The sequence below is a fragment of the Podarcis muralis genome, chromosome 2 (assembly GCF_964188315.1).
Source record: "Podarcis muralis chromosome 2, rPodMur119.hap1.1, whole genome shotgun sequence".
NCBI lineage: Eukaryota > Metazoa > Chordata > Lepidosauria > Squamata > Lacertidae > Podarcis > Podarcis muralis.
In genome coordinates, this window is record NC_135656.1 from 109,204,979 (window position 1) to 109,228,828 (window position 23,850).

The following is a 23,850-nucleotide window of genomic DNA, read 5'->3' on the forward strand; positions in this document are numbered from 1 at the left end:
ATGCTGTGGTAGAATGTCGTGGATTCTGTGGCATTTTGCTCATTGCACCGATTCGTTTGGCTACTCGGTGAGCAACTGCTTCAACAGCTGCGGCTAACGTTTAGATCGGTTTCCACGTGTTTCAAAATTGAAAGTTCAGATTGTTACAATGCCCCTTTCAAGCTTGTGGTGTGCCCCAGTCTGCTAGCTGCAAATGGACTCGAGCTACTATTGAAGGGCCTCTGCTGTGCAGCCAATAGGTTTTCACATCGTGGCAGGAACCCAGAGGAAAGAGTACAGTGGCCCACCCCGGAAAACGTGAGGAGGAGGAGGAGGAACGCCACATGCTCTTTATTGAGAGGTAAGGATTTCTGCCTTGTCCCAGAGATAAGAATCTTTAGAACCCCAATATGAACAGATTCTAGACTGGAAGCAGGTCTGGTGGGTGGGAGATGTTGAAATCATAGAATTGTATTCTTGGAAGGAACCCCGAGGGTCCTCTAGTCCAGCCCCTGCAATGCAGGAATCTCATTTAAAGCATCCAGGACAGGTGGCCATCCAACCTCTGCTTCAATGAAGAAGAGGTAAGGTGACTGAGGAGGCGGGAATTGGGAAGCCGCATACGTGCTTGCTTCTGGAGCGTGGATCTTGGCTGTCTGTGTGGGGTGTGGAATAAAGGAGTTCTGGAAAGGCGGGAAAATGCTGTGCTGAATTTAGGCAGGGGGGCTCCTCTCACTTGGGGAGGAGGCTTTTGTGTAGCCTCTGTCTGTCAGGGACTGGGCAGAGGAGGAATGGGGGAGACTGTCTCGCCAGCCTGACCCTTCCAGAGAAGAAGAAGACAGCTTAGATTTACAACAGGGGTTTGAGGGAGGTCACAGCTTAATGGCAAAGGAGGCAGGAAAATGCTGTGCTGAATTTAGGCGGAGGGCTCCCCTCACTTGGGGAGGAGGCTTTTGCCTAGCTTCTATCATACAATTGTTTTTACTCTATTAAGGGGCCAGATGGAGGGGGGGAAACACGCGTACATGTGTGTGTATAGAGGTCGCCCCAGCACATGGCAAGAACCTGTGACTGGCATCCCTATGTTAACTCCTTGGGAGAACCCAGAACTGTTAGGGACTGAAGAGTCTGTGAATAATTCTGTGGAAGTATTTGCTGTATTTTTCCCTCCATAGGACGCACTTTTTCCCTCCTAAAAAGTAAGGGGGAAAGTCTGTGCATCTTATGGAGCGAATGTGTGGTCCCTGGAGCCAAATCGCTGTTGCCCTGCGCTCCGAGGCTGCTCTTTGGGTGTGGGGGGAGGAGGTTTCCCCTGAAGCCCCGACTTCCCAGCAGAGGGAAGGCTGTGTGCCTTTGCCCCGCGCTCCTGGGGTGCTTTTTGGGGGTGGGGAGCCACACTGCTCTGCCTACAGCCTTTGCTTTCCCTTGAAGCCCCGACACGGTTTGCAAGCAGAAGGAAGGCTGTGTGCTCCTGGGGTGCTTGGTGGGGGTGGGGAGCAGCAAATTGCTGTCTCTCAGTGCCTCCTAATTCAACTGCAGAGGATTGCCTAACTGGATTCTGAGCTCCATTTGTAGTTTAAAAATATTAAGTTTGGGGATTCCTTCAAGTAGCAGTTTTGCAGAAATAGTCATAAATACATGCAAAGCATCTCCACAAACCAGTAATAGTGAGCTCAGCTAAAACCGAGCAGGCATCTGGCTCAGGAACAGATTAAACTGCACAACTATAACCAGACATCCTGTGTGTGTGTGTGGACCGTGTTCCTAGCAGCTAATCTTTATTGCTGAAAAGAGGCACTGATATACCACTCCAAATCTATAATTCATTGTACAAATTCTTACAAGTACAGTCCACCTATACCAAACCAAAAACATTTTGCTCTCTTGTTATTGAATGGAAGCTATTTACCTGCCCTCTTTTCCTCCTCTGTTCTTTGCTCAGTCACTCCATTTTGAATCTTCCTTTCAAAACAACCATGCCTGTTTTGAGAAAACTTCAGAGATTTAGGAACTGGAGCGCAATCATTTGATCTCTTTGCTGTTCCTCCATACTCCAAGCACTTCTCATTTGCACAGCCCTGGTTTCTCTCCCTGACTATTAATATTCTTAATAACAGTAAAATGCTCAAATTTTAGTTTTTGTGACTGCTGCCAATACTGACCCCAGTGATAATGAAAACAGCTGCTTTATAATGGAATGTCTGTCCTTTTTCCATTCTCTTCATTATATACCGTGGCTCGCTTTAAAGCAGCAAAGTGGACAGGAGCCACACGCTTTGCTGTTTTAAATAGCTTAGTACAACATTTGAGTCAGATTTTTTTTTCTTGTTTTCCTGCTCTAAAAACTTGGTGCGTCTTTTGGTCAGGAGCGTCCTATGGAGCGAAAAATACGGTAGGTGTCTTTTGGCAAATTCGCAGAAGTTCATTAAATTAAATTACGCTCCTCTGTTGAAAAAGGATGGTTGCATTTATCAATAATGTTGCGTGTGTGAATGGGCACTGTTAATGTAATTCTCACGGCTTGCGCTTCACAGCGTTTCACTTCTTCCTGACCATGCTGCTTACAGTCTTCCTCTCCTCTCTTGTGTGCTTGCGCATGAAAGCAACTTGGTATAACGGCTTCATGCATCCGATCAAAGGTTATAGCAACAGACACCTGTTAGTCACTCAGTCTAAGCAGATGGTTTTCTCGCTTTCCCTTTCCAGTTCTGCAAAGAAGCAGCAAGTGAGACTTGAAACTGGAAGAAAAAAGGGGCCAGGGGCTTTGGGGAAGTGATCTGTATCTGAGGGTGTGAAAACCTGACTGTGGGTGTCACTGTGTTTTACAGGGCTTCCTTTAGCAGGAATATCTGCCCCCTAATGCTCAGAACTCCCTCCCGGAACATTTCTATTAACCCCCACCTCTAACCCGTGAATCCTTTCTCAATTTAAGCCCTTAGTTTTAATCTCTTCCTGGGTTTAGTAACTTGACTTGAGTATAGTCTTACCATCTTCTTTGGACTCAGCTGCAATCAGTCAAAAAACAGTGCTTTGCATGCTTTATAAGCCTGCAAAACCTGGTGGTGCTGGAGAGCAAAAAATTTTTTAAAAAATTCTAAGCGGTTTTTACATAGTTCCCCCCCTTTGTTATAACAATTTAATTTCTGACTTATTTATAGCTTTTTTATGTTTGTATACCCACCCTTTTTCTCCTTCCCTTCATTAACAATTGCTGCACTGTTGAAATTTAGATTGTAAAATTCTAGGGGTTTATCTGCCTTTTTGCATCATTTGTTACTCTAGTCCAGTGTTTCCCAACCGGTGTTCCGCGGCACACTACTGTGCCGTGAGACATCGGCTGGTGTGCCGTGGGAGGGAGGCGGGCGAGTCGGGCGGCGAGACGCGGGGCGGCGGCGGCGAGCAGCGGCTGCCCAGCGCGGGGCTCTCGCCGTCTGCCTGCCTGGCTGCCTGCCTGACGCGCAAACCCCCGGCGCAGGCGCCCCGCTTGTTGACACGGGAGGGGAGGGGGGAGAGGAAACGCTGCTGGTGTCGCTGCTCCTCGGCGGCGGCTCCTCCTCTCAGCCCGCCCTGCCTATATTTGCACCAATCCCCGCCCACTAAAGCATTCGCGCCTCCCAATGGGAAGCCTTGCCGGGCGGCGGGTGCTGCTGCCTGAGAGTTCTGAAGCCAAGCCCACTTTCCCAGAGACTGGCGGTTCTGAGGGATCCAGGGCAGGGCCGGCGCGCGCGCGCTTCTTGCTGCCCGGGCGCTTGCTCTAATCCCGCCTTCCCTGGGAGGGAGGGATGGCGGTGGCCGCGAGCGTCCGGGGTGGGGCGCGCGCTGGCTCTCCCTGGCGGCCCCCGTGCCTGGCGTTCTATCAGTGCGCCTCCTCTCTCTTTCCCCACCCATCCTCCACGTGCTGCGCTCTAACCCGGAGTTAGAAGCAAATTAGAACACGCCCCCCGTGTGTGGTGTGTTTTTTGTGCTGCTCCTCTTTTTTTAGGGCTTTTTGGCGGCTTTTGGGACGGCGTCGAGGGGTGGCCGCCTCAGCTGCCGCCGTCCCTCAGTCCCTCGCTCTGCTGCCTCCTCCCACCCCGGCAAGGGGGAGGGAAAAAACTTTCACTTTTGTGCGTCCCTCCCGGCGTGACGCTGCGCGCTGACGTCACGGGGCGGGGCTTTAATGGTGGTGTGCCGCGAGATTTTTTTCCGGTAAACAGGTGTGCCGTTGCCCAAAAACGTTTGGGAAACACTGTCTAGTCCTAGTCCTTGGTTGTTCGGTTTAGTTACTCATGACATTTTAAAGTGGAGACATTTATTTAACTAAATTTACTTCATTACTCTGAGGACTTCTGTTGTGCTGAGTGTTTTCTGATGTCTCCTGTTTCTTTTGGTGTTGTTAACTGCTGTGGAGGCGAAGTGTGGTATCTGGAGAATTGTTAACTAAATTATCTCTCCGTTATCAGATAGTTCTCTCTCATTGGCACCTGAGCCTTAAACAAGCAAGGCATTCAACATTTGCCACCAGGCTGTACCTCACTGGAAAGTGTTTGGAGGGCAGGAAAGGGGAATAAGATAATCCCTTGGCAGTGGTTGAACAGCACCTTGGACCCCTGGAAAGCTCTGCAAGTGGGGGGAAGGGGGAGAGATTGTTTGGGTAGGGCATTTAATGCTAAATAGAAATTGCTCGGGTGTGTGTGTGTGTGTGAGAGAGAGAGAGAGAGAGAGAGAGAGAGAAAAGAATGGAAAGAGAAGGAATTCCTAGGACAAGGGAGAGGGAGAGATGGATGTCTGGAGGGGACCAGCACGGATTGGTAATGAGTATACCACTTTCTCAAGTTTTGTGTTATGATATGCCCCCATGGCAGCCATTTTGTGATTCCTACCAACAGCACCTTATCAAAATTCCACATAGGCCCACGCTCTAAAGAAGTTGGCAACCTGCATCCCTGCCATTAATACATACACTCGAAACACCATATCAGTGGAAAATTGAGGCTGCTGGCAGCTCAGGTGGGTGGAGCAGCCCACTGCACCATCCACTCAGGGGATTGTTTGTTTATTTAAAATAATTTACATACTGCTTTTCGTTTGATGCCCATGGTTTTTTTTTTTAAAAAAACAGAAATAAAAAAATAACTACAGTGGTGCCTCGCAAGACGAAATTAATTCGTTCCGCAAGTTTTTTCTTCTTGCGAGTTTTTCGTCTTGCGAAGCACGGTTTCCCATAGGAATGCATTGAAAATCAATTAATGCGTTCCTATGGAAACCGACTTCAGACCAGGTCTGGGGACAGTCTGTCCCCCGACCTCTTCTGAAGGCTGGGGGGGGACAAGGGCTTTTCTTCCCACCCCCAGCATTTTAAAAAACCCCGGGACAGCGGAGGGCTTCTCCGCTGTCCGGGGCGATCTTAAAATGCTGGCAGGCGGCATTTTAAAATCGCCCTGGGACAGCGGAGGACTTCTCCGCTGTCCGGGGCGATTTAAAAGCCCCTGGGAAGGCAGGCAGAGGGGACAAAGACTTTTGCCCCCCGCCAGCCTGCAGAAGAGGTCCTGGACCTCTTCTGAAGGCGGGCGGGGGGCGAAAGTCTTTGCTCCCCCCGCCTGCCTTCAAAAGCCCTCCAGGACAGCGGAGAAACGTGCCGCCCGGGGCGATTTTAAACCCGCTGTCCCGGGTTTTTTTAAATGCCGGGCGGCGGCGCTGCCGCCCAGCAGCATTTTAAAATCGCCCCGGACAGCGGAGAAGTCCCCCGCTGTCCCGGGGTTTTTAAAAAACCTCTCCGCCCCCCCCCCCAGGATTCGGAGCAGCCTTCCGAAGCCTGGCGGCGGGAGGAGGTCCGAGGACAGTGGGGAAGACGCGCTTCCCCGCTGTCCCGGAGATTTCCCTATGGGCTGTCGTCTTGCGAAGGAAGCCCATAGGGAAATTCGTTTTGCGAAGCGCCTCCAAAACAGAAATCCCTTTCGTCTAGCGGGTTTTCCGTCTTGCGAGGCGTTCGTCTTGCGGGGCACCACTGTATCCCAATAAAGTATAACTGTAAAGCATCCACATGCCTAAGGTCATTAAAAGCTGGCGTCAGTGGTCAGATATGCACATATCAGCAGATACATTTTTAGTAAATGAGATTATTTTAAAAGAGTAGGTGCCACCAGTTTCCTTGTCACAAGATAAGAGTTTTGGAGGTTGCAGTAGGGCTAAAGGCGTCCTGTGAAGATCTTAGCTACAGTTCTGTAACTTATTTTATTTATATAAGCATTTATATGCCATCCTCATACAACATCAGAGCGGTGTGCAGCAACATACAAACTTTTTATACAGTTTTTTTTAAAACAACAATTCAAAGCAGTTCAATCACTAAAATGACTGGCTGCTCAGTAAAATTTTATACAACTGCATAGGCCTGTTGGCATAAAAATATCTTCAAGAGACACCTGAAAATCAAAAGTGAGGATCTCTGCCAAATCTCTCCTGTTCCACAAAATGCCCGACTTTTGCTTGAGGCTGGTGAAGCCTCTGTAATACAGGGGACAGCTAACAGGGCTTTTCTGGATCAAGGTCAGGGCTTCCTATGGTCAGGGCTTTGCACATCATCACAAGGGCAGCCACTTGTTATCACATGCTGCCCTTGTGATGTTATCAGTGTTTTCACATGCTGTCAGTCATCTTCCTCCCAATCAGCAGTTTCTCTTCTGCATTGTCTCCCAGCTGAAGCTTCTGGAGCAAGCCCAAGGGCAGCCCTGCATGAAGCACATTGCAGTAATCCAGTCTCAAGGTTCCCAGGGCATGGACTATACTGGCCATGTTATCCCTATCCTTGTATAGCCGGGGCCAGATTAAAACCTTTAAAGGTCCTAAGCACTTAAAAGACTTTGGTGCCCCAAAATATAAACAACAATAAACCATTAAATAAAATCTTTTTTTTTTTTAAAGAAACAAAACCTACAGTAAGATGGAAAATAATGCTTCCATCTATAAAGGTAAAGGGACCCCTGACCATTAGGTCCAGTCGTGACTGACTCTGGGGTTGTGGTGCTCATCTCGCTTTATTGGCCGAGGGAGCTGGCGTACAGCTTCTGGGTCATGTGGCCAGCATGACTAAGCCGCAGTGCACGGACACACCGTTTACCTTCCGGCCGGAGTGGTACCTATTTATCTACTTGCATTTTGACGTGCTTTCGAACTGCTAGGTTGGCAAGAGCAGGGACTGAGCAACAGGAGCTCACCCCATTGCAGGCATTTGAACCGCCGACCTTCTGATCGGCAAGTCCTAGGCTCTGTGGTTTAACCCACAGCGCCACCCGCGTTCCTGCTTCCATCTATACTTCCACTTTATTTTTATTTGGGGGGAAGGGATTCATACTTTTTCTAATTGCAAGGTCTTTGACCAGATCCTTGAAATTAATCTTACATAACATATGCTATAATAATAATAATAATAATAATAATAATAATAATAATAATAATAATAATTTATTATTTGTACCCCGCCCATCTGGCTGGGTTTCCCTAGCCACTCTGGGCGGCTTCCAACAAAGATAAAAAATACACTGAAATATCACATATTAAAAACTTCACTGAACAGGGCTGCCTTCAGATGTCTTCTGAATGTCAGGTAGTTGTTTATCGCTTTGACATCTGGCGGGAGGGTGTTCCACAGGGCGGGTGCCACTACCGAGAAGGCCCTCTGCCTGGTTCCCTGTAACTTGGCTTCTCGCAGAGATAAGGCATGCAGCCTGCCTTATTGCATAGTTGTCCTATATATTAGTTGCAATGCCAACTAGAAAAAGTAGGAGATTTTTTCCTCTTCTGAGTAGAACAACATTGGAAGGCCTCTCACCCCCCCTTCCTATTTCCCGGTAACAGTATCTGCTCCTTTATTGAGTAGGGCTGGCTGATACCTGGGTTTCAACATTGTGATATATCACCTGATAAACATTGCAATATCCCGATATATCACAGTGTTTTGAATCAAGTGGGAATAAGCCCCCTGACGTATCCTCAGTCAAACCTGCAAGCCGTGATCAAACCACTGCAGGGATGATTCATTGCATTGTTTGCACTCTCCCCTTCCCCAGGTGCAGTGCCCATTCTCTGCCTGTTTAATTGTTAGCAAAGCCTTCTAACCCAGATCAAGCACAAAGACGAAGAGAGAGAGGTGAACTCAGAAAGTTTTTTTCAAACCAAATTCAGTTCAGGTGGAGCTTCTCTGCTCCCCACGAACAGGCCTTCCAAACTGTACCTCTGCACAACTGTCATAGTCTGGAATTACATCGCCCACAAGCAAACAACCACAGATATTTTGGCTATTGAGGGCTCCCTTGAGCAACTACATTCTTTCTGTGGCGCCCCTGCGAGGCTCAGCAGCCCAGTTATGTCACCCCTTGCCTACAGAGCCGGCAGCCTCTCACCCTTTTTCAAACACCCTCCCTTGTGGAGGGCTCCCTTAGCCTCCTCTCCCCTCTCCTTGGGAGGCCTCTGGGCAGCTGCTGCTGCTGTCCATGGTCCCTGAGCTGCCTCAGCTCCTGGCAACCTCCCCCTCCTGGCCAGCCCCAGAGGCATCGTTCACCTGGGGAGCTCACCTGGGGAGCTTGTAGCCAGGGCTGCTGCAACGAACAGCTGTGCAAGCCTTTAGGAGGCAGAGACATGAGAGAGTGAGTCAGAGGAGGGAGGGAAGGAAAGTGGGACAGAGGCCAGTGTTGAAAACCACTGCCAGAGAGCGTGATATTAGAATGCTTTAAAAAGCAGGGAAAAAACGCCATTTCCGTTCTGGGTTTCCCCATCATCCCAGCTAATTACTGCATGGATCCTGAAGGCTGCTTTGTCCTCAGCAGAAGCTCAGCAAAGGAACTTACCTGGGTGTGGGCGCCTGCCTGCTGCTGCAGGTATCCTGGTAAGGCTTGTATCCCTCTCTTGGTGTGGCCACAATTGGCAGAGTAGCATTTTTCTTGCTGGTTATTGTTGGTCAGGGGCAGGAAATGGGGTCAAGAGCTTTGCAGTTTACAAGGCTAGGAAATAGCCTGAGGTGAACATGGTTGCCAGCTAAATTGCTATTGCAAAATAACCTTTTTAGACCTTTTGACAAGGAGGGAGCTGCCCCTCCATGGGTAGAGCATGGGTGGGGCAGCTGTCCCCTAATCAGTAAAAATCAATAAAAATACATAGCAAACCGAGGTTCTGCCCCCCCCCCCCCAAATCCTGGCTACGCCCGTGCCGTTCTCCTTTTTGCAAATGCTGCTCCTCAAGTCAAGATGGATTTCTGCTTTTGATCTTTTTCTTTTCAATATCGGTTTCTGCTCCCTAGTGCTTGTTTTTATTTTTAGCTTTTCTAGCTCTGGGAATTTTCCTTGAAAGGCAAAAAATGGGCCTCCCGGTTATGCATGGCAGGACACCACATAGCAGGAACCATATTTGGTTATTAATTAAATTGCTTAGTCACTTTATCTTGCCCAAGGCAACAAAAAAAACGACTTAACATTACTGCAGAGGTGTTAAGGAGCTGGAAATTTGGAAGCCATTGAGCAAAACTCTGTTTTTTTTCTTGGGGAGTGGATGGGTGGAATTGGAATGTTTTTGGAAAAATGAAGAGGTATGTAAAGGTGAACATAACTCTAAACCTGATAATTTTTTACTTAACCTTTAACATATTGTTGCAACTGTTACGTTAGAGTAGTACTGTACCAAAAGTAGCACATTTTCTCTAAAATTAAAGCTGTAGAAGTAATTAGTAGCATTGATATCAAAGGTTCCCTAAAAATTTAATTACACTACTTAACAAGGGGGGGAAAGCAAATTCAGTGTCACAAATATTCAAATTATATTTGAATGGATGTTGTTGTTGTTTAGTCGTTTAGTCATGTCCGACTCTTCGTGACCCCATGGACCAGAGCACGCCAGGCACTCCTGTCTTCCACTGCCTCCTGCAGTTTGGTCAGACTCATGTTTGTAGCTTCGAGAACACTGTCCAACCATCTCGTCCTCTGTCGTCCCCTTCTCCTTGTGCCCTCCATCTTTCTCAACATCAGGGTCTTTTCCTGAGTCTTCTCTTCTCATGAGGTGGCCAAAGTATTGGAGCCTCAGCTTTATGATCTGTCCTTCCAGTGAGCACTCAGGGCTGATTTCCTTAAACTCCATGGACAAAGACAACAATTTGAATGGATATTCAAATATAATTTACTGTTGAGTCTTAGTATGCATCGCACAACACCAGTTATTTGATTGTTTGTTAATTTCCTTTTCTAAACCAGGCCAAAGAAGAAAGAACGTAATGGATAAATTTTATCAGAACAAAATATAAGCAAATTTTATATTTTTATTGCCAGGAAAATTTACATTTATTTTATAACCCAGGCTAAACCGGTAAGGATGGATAGAATTTTACAGAATAAAAATGATTAAATGAAGTTTATATTTTTTGCAAGGAAAATTTGCATTTTGGCATTCTCTGGCAATAAAGGTGCCCTTTGTATTTGAAGAACATTGCCAGCCGTGCTGAACATACTTTCAAATGACACACTTGTTCCTGGGATTTTTTTAATAACACATGCACAATATGCAGTAAATTGCAAAGTCATTTTTTTAAAAACAAAACAAAACACGGTTATCACGATTTGCTCTGAAACCTGATATCAGAATATATATACAGTGGTACCTCTGGTTAGGTACTTAATTCATTCCAGAGGTCCGTTCTTAACCTGAAACTGTTCTTAACCTGAAGCACCACTTTAGCTAATGGGGCTTCCCACTGCCGCCGCGCCGCCGGAGCACGATTTCATCAATTTTTCTTGCCAGTGTTCTTTCGTTGGGGTTTCCGCATTCTTCCATCCTTGTGCTATCAAGACTCTTGCCACTGTTGCAGCCTACATAAATAAGTTCTTTATTTTTCTTGGCAGGTCTTGTCCTAGAATCCCTAACAGAAATGCTTTTTTTTTTTTTTTACAAATGTCATTTTAAACATTTTTTTTCAGTTTATTGTATATCATTTCCCATTTTTTTTTTCATTTCTCTACATTCCCACCACATATGATAAAAAGTCCCTTCTTTTCCCTTACATTTCCAACATGTGTTTGACCCGGTTTTGTACATTTTTGCTATCTGTACTGGTGTAATATACCATCTATACATCATTTTCATGTAATTTTCTTTCAAAAGAAAAATCTGTAAATTTCAAATTTACTTTCCACAATTTTTCCCAGTCCTCAAATTGTATGTTATGTCCTATGTCTTGTGCCTCTTGATCATAACTGATTTGACCTCCTCATCTTTTGTTTCCCATTCTAGCAAAATATTATATGCTTTCTTCAACAGCTTCACTTCTTCTAGAACTTCCTTTTGAAATCTAGAAGTTGTATAACTAAACTCTTTCTTATTGTCTTCCTTGTACAGCTCATGTAGTTGTCTATAATTTAACCAACTCTGAAAATGGTCTTTTATTTCCTCATAATCTTTTAATTTCCATTTTCCTTCTTGATCCTTCAGCAAATCTCTGTATGTAGGCCATTTCCCCTTTTTGCCAAGTGGTTTAAGCCAGTGTTTCCCAACCTTGGGCCTCCAGCTGTTTTGGGACTACAACTCCCATCATCTCTAGCTAGCAAGACCAGTGGTCAGGGATGATGGGAATTGTAGTTCAAAAACAGCTGGAGGCCCAAAGTTGGGAAACACTGGTTTAAGCAACAAAGCTTCGATTGGTGATAGCCACCAGGGTGTTTTTTGTTCTAATAGATCTTTATATCTCTCCCACACCCTCATTAGTGATCTTCTGATTATGTGATTATAAAAATCCTTTGTGAACCTTCTCTTTCCCATACCATAAATATGTCGGGAATCAAGCCCTTCTCATGAGAAGCTGGCAGCAGTCCCAGGCACCCGGCTTGAGTTCCCTGTTGACCTCCCTGGCTGCATTGCCCAGCAGACGCAGGCAAGGTCTCGATCGGCGATCCTTCTCAAACGTGAGAAGAACACACCCCTCTTTCCTGCCTCCCCAGGCAGGGGAAAGAGATAGATAGAAACGTATTTACATGCTTTTATTTCTGTCTTTGCAGCGTTACAGAAAACGTGACTGCACTCATCAAATTCCAGCAGTCGACTCACAAACTCCTCCTGTACTTCCTGTACAGCTCATATTACACTCTGAGGTAATTCCGGTGCTGCGCACTGTGAAATGACTGCCTCTCTGTTCCCACAGCAGTCCCAACATTTCCATCATGTTTACACTTCAGGCTAGGACTTTGCAGCTGCATTGCTTCATTATCGTAGCAAAATATGCATACCATCCAATTCGCTGTGCCTCATTTCCAAAAGGAAACACTGGAACCCCTGGAAGCAATTGGGGTAGCATCGTGCAACAGTATGTTTTATTTTTTCTAAGGTGCTGTCAGAGGGGAATTGATCTCTTCTGCCTGGGCACTTGGTGCTGGACAGCAATGAGAGAGGCGAAATGATACGCCATGATGCTGATTTTGTAGAGAGACACAGCCTGAGAGCGCCTGAAGAGACAGAAGCTGCCCTAAGGGGAAAAGGTGTTTCCCAGTCCAGGTCTTTTTTGTCCAACAGAAGAAAGGCAGGTAAGTTGAAAAAGCTGCAGAGCCTCCTTGACAGCTGGTTGTGGTGTGTATGTATGGATGCAAGCGTGTAGTCTGCAAGGCAGCTATATTTTCTCCTGGGAATTAGGGCAGGGATGGGGAGCCTCTTGCCCTCCAGATGTTGCTGGACTAAAGGTAAAGGGACCCCTGACCCTTAGGTCCAGTCATGGACGACTCTGGGGTTGTGGCGCTCATCTCGCTTTATTGGCTGAGGGAGCCGGCGTACAGCTTCCGGGTCATGTGGCCAGCATGACTAAGCCGCTTCTGGCAAACCAGAGCAGTGCACGGAAAGGCCGTTTACCTTCCCTCTGGAGCGGTACCTATTTATCTACTTGCACTTTGACGTGCTTTTTTTTTTATAATAATATTTATTAGTTTTCCAACAAATTGAACACAACACTACAAAAATCCAAAAAAGAAAAAACATACAATAATACAATACAATACAAAAAAACCAAAAAAACATTGCAAAACACTAACATACAGCTAACAAAACATAACAAAAACCATTTAAAGCACAGTCCAATTTCAATATTTTATCCTTCTTTCACTAATTTCCACGACCTCCTCACACCTCCCTTTTTGTATTCCACTTCTATTAATTGTTTCAGCAATTCCTTTCCATCTTCCTTTATTTTCTATCCTTAACACATTCTAACCTTATTTTTCCCTTTAATGCTCTAATAATCTATTTATACTTAATTTCTTGTAACATTTCTACTAAAGCCATATAACTTCATTCCAACATTTATCTAACATTCATTAATTTTGCAGTATTTCTGTAAATAGTCTTTAAACTTTTTCCAGTCTTCTTCCACCGACTCTTCTCCCTGGTCTCGGATTCTGCCAGTCATTTCCGCCAGTTCCATGTAGTCCATCAACTTCATCTGCCATTCTTCCTTGGTGGATAAATCTTGTGTCTTCCAATACTTTGCGATAAGTATTCTTGCTGCTGTTGTTGCATACATAAAAAAAGTTCTATCCTTCTTTGGCACCAATTGACCGACCATGCCCAGGAGAAAGGCCTCTGGTTTCTTCAGGAAGGTATATTTAAATACCTTCTTCATTTCATTATAAATCATCTCCCAGAATGCCTTAATCCTTGGGCATGTCCACCAAAGGTGAAAGAATGTACCTTCAGTCTCATTGCATTTCCAACATTTATTATCGGGCAAATGGTAGATTTTTTGAAGCTTAACTGGTGTCATGTACCACCTATAAATCATTTTCATTAAGTTTTCTCTTAGGGCATTACATGCCGTAAATTTCATACCTGTGGTCCATAACCGTTCCCAGTCGGCCATCATTATGTTATGTCCAACATCTTGTGCCCATTTAATCATAGCTGATTTCACCATTTCATCCTGAGTATTCCATTTCAACAGCAAGTTATACATTCTTGACAAATTCTTAGTTTTTGGATCTAACAATTCTGTTTCCAATTTTGATTTTTCCACCTGGAAACCAACTTTTTTGTCCAATTTGTATGCCTCCATTATTTGATAGTAATGGAGCCAATCTCGCACTTTGTTTTTCAATTTTTCAAAGCTCTGCAATTTTATTCTCTCTCCATCTTGTTCCAGAATTTCCCAATATTTCGGCCATTTGGCCTCCATATTGAGTTTTTTCTGTGCCTTCGCTTCCATTGGTGACAACCATCTTGGGCTCCCCCCCCTAACAAATCCTTATATCTTATCCAAACATTAAACAATACTTTTCTAACAATATGATTTTTAAATGCTTTATGTGCTTTTACCTTATCATACCACAAATATGCATGCCATCCGAATACATTGTTAAAACCTTCTAAATCCAACACTTCAGTATTTTCAAGAAGCAGCCATTCTCTCAGCCAACAAAAAGCAGCTGATTCATAATAAAGTTTAAGGTCTGGCAGGGCAAATCCACCTCTTTCTTTAGCATCCGTTAATATCTTAAATTTTATTCGAGGCTTCTTGCCCTGCCAAACAAATCTAGAAATATCCTTCTGCCACTTCTTGAAACAATCCATCTTATCCAAAATTTGCAATGTTTGGAACAAAAATAACATCCTTGGCAGCACATTCATTTTTATCACAGCGATTCGGCCTAACAATGATAACTTCAAATTTGTCCATACTTCTAAATCCTTTTTCACTTCAGTCCAACATTTTTCATAATTATCCTTGAATAAGTTCACGTTTTTAGCAGTCATGTTAACCCCTAAGTATTTCACTTTTTGCACTTTGACATGCTTTCAAACTGCTAGGTTGGCAGGAGCAGGGACTGAGCAGCGGGAGCTCACCCCGTTGCGGGGATTCGAACCGCCAACCTTCTGATTGGCAAGCCCTAGGCTCTGTGGTTTAGACCACAGCGCCACCTGCATCCCTAAAACTAAAAGCCCCACTATTCCTGCCCCTGTTGGTTATGCAGTCTGGGGCTGATGGGAGTTGGAGGCCCCCAACATCTGGAGGGCCCCCAGTTCTCCATGCCTAGTTTAGAAACCTGTTGGCGTTTGGCTTACATTATGTGTGTGTGTGTGCCTTTCTCCTCTTCCATTTCCCAAATATATTTTTCTTCGAAAGACCAAGTTCTCACCTGTGTAAGTTAGAAGAAAATATTAAGTGGTAAGATTGTGTTGTTTGCCGATGCCACTTCACAAAACCTGCAGCGTGTGGAGTCTGTACAGGAGCTAGTCTTGTTCTCTGTAGAGTATCTGCTGATGCAAATGATAAATTCCTGCACCTCTTAATTCTTGCTCAATTACCCGGTCCTTTTTTGCGATAGATGTACATTCATACATAGGACACTAACTTCTGACTAGTCAGACCCCTGGTCCACCTGGCTCAGTGGCAAGCAGTAGCCCTGCAGGGTTTAGGGCAGGAGTCTCTCCCAGCAATAATCGCAGATGCCAGATTTGAACCAGGGACCTTTTGCATGCAAAGTCCATTCTGAACCACTGAGATACAACTCTTCCCCTTGCCTCCTCCTTGTATGCAGATAATTGCCGAAAGGTTGTCATATGCCTGGGTTTCCCCAGACATTTAAAACTGGTTCTGAAATTTCCAGCCAGAAGCAATTTTCAAAGGCCAAATACTGGCAATGTCTGGAAATTTCCAAACATATGGCAGCCTGTGTGTGTGTAATGTTGATATGCTGCATTAATCAGTCTGGAATATCTGACATATGCATCTTGCTGATTTCTAATCAATGATCACGCCCTCTAAAACTAGATGGTTGTCTCTTTTCAGTTCATTGCTGAAAAATTATACACTGCTTGATTGAAAAAAAAACACCTCTAAGCAATGAGAACAGTTAAAAACAAGTAGTAAAAACATGTAATTTCTTTTTAAGTGTATTAATTGTTTTAAAATGTTTTCATTGTTAATGTGACTTTCTTGTAAGCTGCTTAGAGGTTTTGTACATTGTCCTTGGAGGTCTGTCTGAGCAAGAGTCATGTGGAAATTGCTGCAAGCGGCACACTGGCGTTATTTTCTGCAGAACTCTGGCCACATTCTTGAAAATCCTATTGGGATTTGTTTAACTGAACTGAGCCTGTTTTTCAGATGTATTTATATACAGCTGCTGGAATGTATACAAGCCTTTCATGTTTGAAGGATTATCCTTATTAAGCCCTGCAAAAATATTAGCCAAAAGATTGCCTCAATCTCTCTGCTTTTTTTGAAATCCAGTATCTTTTGCATCAGTAGCTGAGGATTAGTATATAAATATATACAGCATGTTAAAGGTTTTCTATGTTTCATGGCCCTCTGTCACCCCAGATTCCCATTTTTATTTTTATTTTTGCAACCCTATTAATACAAGCACCAGGCCGCTCATTTGCATCTTTGCATTTCATTAGCTTTTCTGAAGTGGAAAAAAAACCTCCCAGAATTACAGTATTCAGAGAGCCTTTTAAAAAGTCACTGGGAACCAGGCAGAGGGCCTTCTTGGTAGTGGTGCCCGCCCTGTGGAATACCCTCCCATCAGACATCAAGGAAATAAACAGCTATCTGACTTTTAGAAGACATCAGAAGGCAGCCCTATTCAGGGAAGTTTTTTTATGTTTGATGTTTTGCTGTGTTTTTAATATTCTGTTGCGAACCGCCCCGAGTGACGGGCAACCCAGTCAGATAGGCGGCATATAGATAATAAAATTAATAACAGTAACAACTATTATTATTAATTTGCATCTTGGGACTTATCTATGCTTTCTCTTGTCCAGCTGCTTCCCCCTGGGTAAAACTGCTCTTTAGCGCTCAATCAGAGCAAATGGCAATTCAAACACTTTGGTTTCAAGCAGCTTAGAAACACAGAGGGGTGCCTGTAGAATAGTGAGATTAAAAGTCCCCTTGACTCCTTTGCTGGGCTTGGAATAGGTTGCTTTTGTTTCCTCCATGCCCAGCATAGAAACAGAAGCAGTTGCCCATCTGGCAGTCATGGTAGTTTCTGTGCTGGGCCCCTCCCCCATGCCTAGTGCAGACGTGGTTAAGGGAGAGAGGAAGCCACCTGCCCCCATGCCAGCAGCTCACAGCTCATTTACCTGCACACAGTTCCCCTTTCTCTATAGCAACCAGATAAGTGGTTAAACAGAAGGCGGTTTTTAATATAGCTAAGCCTTTTGGTTACAAAGGATAATGAAGATTTGAATAAACTGCTGCAGCATGACGGCCAGAAAAGCAATTGGCAATGGCAGGGGAGTCCACATAAGCACAAAATGTCATCTTTGGCTACTGCAGCGTCTGGGAAGGCTCTGCTTACTATTCAAGTTCAGTTTCTTTCTTTTTTTATAAATATTTTTTATTGCTCAATTTCAACATAACAAATTATCAAACCATATAATCGCCTACATAATTTCCCCCCTTTATTTCCCCCCACTCTCCCCCCCCCCACACACCAAGGACTTTCCTCAGCTCCTCTCCCTGATTTCACTGCACATATTTTCTCTGCATATTATAAAATTGTATATATCCTTCCATATCTGTCCATCATGTTATCAACAATAAATTTGTGTATGTTTATTCAAAACCTGCCAAGGAGTCCAGTTCATTTTGTTGTCTTTTAAAATAATTTGTAAAAAGTTCCCATTCTTCTTTAAAGTCACAGTTGTCCTTATCTCACAGTTTATATGTCATGTTAGCCAGTTCTGCATAGTTCATCCATTTCTCTTGCCACTGTTCTTTTGTCAGGGTTTCCTCATTCTTCCATCCTTGTGCTATCAAGACTCTTGCCGCTGTTGTAGCATACATAAGTAAATTCCTTATTTTCCTTGGCAGGGCTTGTCCCACAATCCCTAACAAAAATGCTTCTGGGTTTTTTTTACAAATGTCATTTTAAACATTTTCTTCAATTCATTATGTATCATTTCCCCCCAAAAAATTAATCTTCCCCTCCTGCCTCAGATATACTGAAAGGGATTGAAGGTGAGTCACGTTGCAGAGGCCGGGGGAAATGTCTTCTGCATAGCCTCAGATAATTGAAGATGCATATCAGTTCTGTAGATGGTCTGTGAGAACAGTTGAATTCTTCAGCTATAGATAAAAGATTGCTCTTTCTGAGTAAATGTCTTATTTTGGCAAGGGTCAATCCCTGTTTCCCTTCTTGCTATTCCTAGTAGTGATCAGTTCTTGCCCCCAAAGGATGAATCCCAGAATCGCCTGCCCAGTTGAACATCCACTTTGCAGATGAGCTGGATGAGGCAATCTGTGAGGTGAGGCCCCCAAGTCTTCCTGTGGGGCAGGGGAGGGGCTGTCACTCATATTTCAGTAAGAATCTGACTGTCTGGGTGTCCAAAGGCTGCTGGCTAATGTGTTCCAGCCCCAAATTAAAAGAATTCTTTGAGAATAATTTAGATAAAGGTACAGAAATACGTGTGGTGTGGGAGGCAAGTAAAGCATATATAAGAGGTTACTTTATACAACATAACTCGTGGCTTAAAAAAGAGAGACAGGAGAAAATGCAAAAAGATTCTGTGTGAAATTAGACAAAAAGAAAAAGAGCTGGGAAAATCTCCAACAAATACTAATATTACCTGGCATATTAAGATGCTGCAGAGACAGCTGTGCTAGCAACGCAGGAGATAGAAGCAAAATTGAAATATATTCCTGAATGCCAAAATAAATAGATATTGCAATAATATCAAGAGTTCTGGTATTAGCAACCCAATTCATCATGGAAGTTTTAGTTTATTGTATGTGTGTTGATGTGGCTACATGCGAAACACGCCTTGTAGGTGCGATTTGTGTTCTTCCTTAGTAACGGTAAATCAAGACCATTATTTGTGTGTGTTAATTTCATTTCAGGGGATCACCATAATTATCAGGGTAGAGGAATCACATCTAAGCGTACCATCTTATTTGCATCCATTATTATCCTCCCCTTCCTCATCACCATCATTGCTCTTGCTGTCATGAGAGGTGAGTTTTCTGCCTCTTTTCTTAGTGCTTTCTTCCAGGTCTGTCCCAGTCATGACCTCTGTCTGCCACCAGCACTTTGGCTTCTAATGGCCAGTTCACACTGAGCAGCAGCAGTTAGGAAAACAGTTGCCTTTGACTGAATCACTATTATCCATGCTCTTGCCAATGGCTCTCTGGGACTTTGGAGGGGATCTTTCCCAGCCCTACCTAAAGATGCCAAAGATTGAACCTGAGACTGTCAGCATGCAGAGCACATGCTCTGCCACTGAGCAACAAAGCTCCCCCAAGTTGTGTGATTCTTCTACTGGTCCTTCCCTTTCCTCCCTCCAAGAAGCATCTGAATCCAGGGGCCACAATTGCTGCTTATTGGTTCCTTCTTTGCCCTCCCTCCAAGCCAGAGGTTGAAATGTTATGTGCAGATCTCAGTTCAGAGCAGAACTTTCTCTCTCTTGCAGGGGGGAAATCCAACCAGACTTCCCCTGATGTGAAGAACTGTGCTGTTTTGGGACCTGCGTGCCCAGCTGGCTGGGTTGGCTATGAAGGGAAGTGTTACTTTTTCTCAGAAGAAGAAAGAAACTGGACATCTGCCCAGAGCTTTTGCATTTCCCAGGGCTCTTCTCTGGCTAAGATTCAGAGTGAGCTGGAAAAGGTGAGACCAACAAATGTATAAATATTTGTGAGAATTATCTCCTGCACAACAGTAAGGATGAGCTATCCTTATGGAAATATAAAGTGAATCTGGGACGTAACTTGGCTTTGTCATAGCTTGATGCAAACAAGAATAACAATAAAATTCTCCAGGAGCACCTTAGAGACAAACTAAGTGTGTTCTTAGTGTAAGCTTTCGTGTGCATGCACACTTCTTCAGATATGCACACGAAAGCTTATACAGCGGTACCTCGGGTTACAGATGCTTCAGGTTACATACGCTTCAGGTTACAGACCCCACTAACCCAGAAATATTACCTTGGGTTAAGAACTTTGCTTCAGGATAAAAACAGAAATCGTGCTCTGGCAGCAGGAGGTCCCATTAGCTAAAGTGGTGCTTCAGGTTAAGAACAGTTTCAGGTTAAGAACAGACCTCCAGAACGAATTACGTACTTAACCTGAGGTACCACTGTACCAAGAACAAACTTAGTTGGTCTCTAAGGGGCTACTGGACAATTTATTTTCATTATTTTTATTTTTATTTTGACTGCATCAGACCAACACAGCTACCTACCTGAATCTTGATGTAAACAAATTATCCATCTTACTCTTCCTTCAGCCACTTTCCTATCCTCCTTGAACCTCCTTCGTCCCTTTTCAGCAAAGTTTTCCTTCTGCTATCTAAGCCTCACTTTCTTTGCATCTCCTGTCTCACTGCCCAGGTCTCTGTCAGAAGTTTGTTCTCCTCCCACATTTGGCATTATTTGAGGTGGAAGACTCATTTGGAGGCATTGCCCTAAGCTGTTTGTGTGTTTTCGACCAAGGTGTTCATGCTCCGGTTCAAGGGCGAAGCTGACCATTGGATTGGCCTCCGGAAGGACTTCAATGATACCTGGATATGGGCAGATGGGTCAGAATACAGTAACATGTGAGTCCTTGTTCTTCTCTTGAATTGGGATTAAGCAGGAGGCATGCTGTGTACAGTGAGTTGATCCCAAACCTGAATCTGTAACCAAAAATCACTCCAGAATGTGAACTTCAAGGAATCAGAATTGCACTCAAAGCATAAACCTCTCAGTAACCTTCCTGATATGTTGCGGTTTCTCACCTCTGACCAGACACACAGAAACCATCCACACTGCTGACAAGCTTCAGCTAATGCTCTTGAGCTACCTCTGCTGTGGAGAAAGAGGATGGGGGTGATGATGATGATGATGATGATGATGATGATGATTATACCCCACCCGTCTGGCATGGTTTCCCTATCCAATCTGGGTGGCTCCCTACAGAATATTAAAACATCAAACATTAAAAACTTCCCTAACAGGGCTGCCTTCAGATGTCTTCTAAAAGTCAGATAGTTTTTTATTTATTTGACATCTGATGGTAGGGCGTTCCACATGGCGGACACCCTTTACCTGGTCCCCTGCAACCTCACTTCTCGCAGTGAGGAGACCGCCAGGAGGCCCTTGGCGCTGGCCCTCACTGTCCGGGCTGAACGATGAGGGTGGAGACGCTCCTGCAAGGAGAAATCCTTGTTCTCCCACTCTCATAATTCTTAAGGTCAATCAATTAAGCTGAAAGGTGGGGGATTTACAAAATATGGAATCCACTCCCGCAAGACAGACAACTTTAGCAGGGAATTAGACAGACTCATGGAGAACAAGGCTGTTGATGGACCCTCATGATGAGTCCTATGCTGCCTCCAAAAACTGAGGCAGCGTAGCTTTGAATACAAGTTGCTGTGGAACAATCATTGGGGAAGGTTCTAGTAAAAGCATAAGTATTTTATTGTTTTTTGGGTAAACAGTGAAGAGAAAGGAAACAATACAAAATATCAGGTACAGATAATCCGTCATACAACCAAAGCATAAAACCACACAGGCTGAAGCTTATTCGTGGATCAGATCTCTCCATAATGTTAAAGGTGGTTTCATTAGGGATGCAGATTTATGAGTATAATCAAGAAACATAAGCCATGTACTCTCACACTTTCTTAATCTGCTATCTAACAATCTTGCTATGCTCCCTGACCGGCCTGCCAGTCATGCAATGTAATCAAGCCATGCAACACAAGCCCCAAATCAATGGATTCAAGTTACAAGAAAGGAGATTCCGACTAAATCTCAGGAAGAACTTTCTGACAGTAAGAGCTGTCTGACAATCAAACCTTGGGAGGTTGTGGACTCTCCTTTATTGGAGGTTTTTAAAGAGAGGTTGGATGGCCACCAGTCAAGGGATTTTCAGCTGTGATGAACACAATGTGGTTTTCTAATGGATTCTTGGCTACATAGTTTGACACTGTCCCACCCATACATGACAGAGCAGCCAACCTGGCTGTGGAATATTGTGTAGCCTTTGGCCTTTGGAGTCCACACGCTTCTTCTGCGCGACTCTCCCTCAGCTCTCCGGTCAGCTACTTGTAGCAGAGTTTACGCAGCGTAGAAACTGTTGCTGTGTGTGTGTGCAAAATCAGACTGCACGCACGCTGTCTTCCTTATCTTCCAAAAGTCTTTATTCGTGTAGAAAAACAACTCATAATTCTCCCGGCGACAAAGCACACATCTTGCTTCTCTCTCCGTTGCTAAACGGAACAGCACTGAGACATAGGAAACACTCCCCTCAGTATACTAAACCACGCCTCAGAATGTGAGACGTCACTCAGAACTTCTTAACCCTGTAAGTTCTGATTCTCTCCATCTCTCTTGCCCATCTCACCTTTCCTCCTTGTGTTGCAGGTTGGTGGTGAAAGGAAGCGAAAACTGTGCGTATCTAAGCAAGGAGTTTGCCATTGCCTCCCGTTGTCACATACCGATAAAGTGGATCTGCAGTCACCCTGATGCGTATATGAGGAATGTAAATTCTACAGCAGGAAAAGTCATATGCCAAGAGGAATTATAGTAATTCCCAGGGATGTAAGAAATCAGCAATTTCCATTCTGGCCCATTTTAATCACAATCAGCACTATTTCCCCTCTGCTGCAGTTTGATTTCTTTCTAATCTACAATATTAACCTCACTGTCTACTATTTAACATTGTTTGTGCAACTTGCATTCATTTCTGTGTAAAGGAAGCATCAAAACAATGTAAGACAGTATTTAATGACATACCATTTGTGGACATCAAGAAGGCAACAACAATCAGGTGAACAAATACAGATTGTATTCACTTGATTCTCTGACCACAGAGCTGCCACCATTTCTGCCTGCTTTTCTGTTTTTGTCACAATTCTCTGACATGCTTAGGTAAGCCTTTCCATTGTATGACCTAGATACTGTTTCTAGAAGGAAAGGCAGCAAATTGTATGGAAACAATTTTACACCAAAGCTGGTGTGTGACAGGAGACTACAGAGAGGAGTGCTCAACTCTGACGCTTATTCACAGCTTCATACAAAACCTCAAATGATCTGAACTAGGCTTCAGTGCCTGCACACTTTCAACCTTATCTTTGTACAACATCAGCTAGAAACTTGTCTTACTTTATAATGAATCTTGAAATCTGTCACCAAGAAAAATCATAAGCAGAGGCATTGGTCTTCTACATTGAACCTAGCCATTTGCTAACTAAGTGGAGAGGGCACAAGTTGATGATTTGTGGATTTAAACCATTCTGCCAGGAATCCATCAATTGTTTCTTCTATTTCAGATTGTTATTAGAGTTCCGAATAGGACCACATTTCATTGGAAAGAACCCTGAGGACACGAGTCAATATCTGTGCAGCATGTGTAAATTTCAGTTTGGTGTTATCTAGATTCAAGGCTTTTAAAAATGTATTTATTTATGTATCATAACATTTTTGAAAATTAGCAAAATTGATTCTTTTTGTAAAAGATCTTTTAAGAAGTTATGTAAATGCCTTTTTATTTTTTATTTTTATCTGCATTTTTTTATACAAAAGCAGAAAAGAAAAACAACTTATCCCACATCCCCTTTCCTCCACCCCTCAGTCGTACGACTTTGATATCAATCTCAACATACAAATAAATGTCTGATAGCTTCCCTTCTGCCCTTTTCTTGGTTTCTTTACCTTTCTGCTAAATAGCGTATTCCAATTTTTTTATCTTCAACGTTCATTCTCTGTTAAATGCTGTTAATTCTGTTGATTTCTATTCCGCTGGATTTACTCAAGACCTGCTGGGTTAGTTACTTGTTGTTGTTTAGTCATTTAGTCGTGTCCGACTCTTCGTGACCCCATGGACCACAGCACTGCCAGGCACTTGTTACTTATTTATACTGGTTCTTAAAATATTCAATAAACGTTTTCCAATCCTCCTTA

At 44.0% G+C, this 23,850-nt stretch overlaps 1 protein-coding gene and 1 long non-coding RNA gene across 5 annotated transcripts; both read left to right on the forward strand.

Moving 5' to 3' along the window:
* Window positions 1-201: 201 nt before the first annotated feature.
* On the forward strand, window positions 202-5,066 carry LOC144327044 (uncharacterized). Of its 2 annotated transcripts, none has more exons than XR_013392024.1 (2): window positions 202-340; window positions 4,422-5,066. It is a non-coding gene; the product is annotated as an uncharacterized LOC144327044 (long non-coding RNA). The 2 variants fall into 2 exon arrangements; XR_013392025.1 differs by lacking the exon at window positions 202-340 and adding an exon at window positions 348-563.
* A 10,262-nt stretch (window positions 5,067-15,328) lies between these two features.
* On the forward strand, window positions 15,329-23,850 carry LOC114591957 (C-type lectin domain family 2 member D-like). Of its 3 annotated transcripts, none has more exons than XM_077925187.1 (5): window positions 15,329-18,219; window positions 18,812-18,925; window positions 19,381-19,574; window positions 20,398-20,501; window positions 22,312-23,850. In XM_077925187.1, the coding sequence occupies exons 2-5, from the start codon at window positions 18,919-18,921 to the stop codon at window positions 22,472-22,474; spliced, it is 468 nt and encodes a 155-aa protein (XP_077781313.1). In that variant the 5' UTR covers window positions 15,329-18,219; window positions 18,812-18,918; the 3' UTR covers window positions 22,475-23,850. The 3 variants fall into 3 exon arrangements, with proteins under 3 accessions (XP_077781313.1, XP_077781314.1, XP_077781315.1); XM_077925188.1 differs by lacking the exon at window positions 15,329-18,219 and having other exon boundaries at window positions 18,242-18,925; window positions 22,312-22,488; window positions 23,220-23,850; XM_077925189.1 differs by lacking the exon at window positions 15,329-18,219 and having other exon boundaries at window positions 18,242-18,925; window positions 23,220-23,850.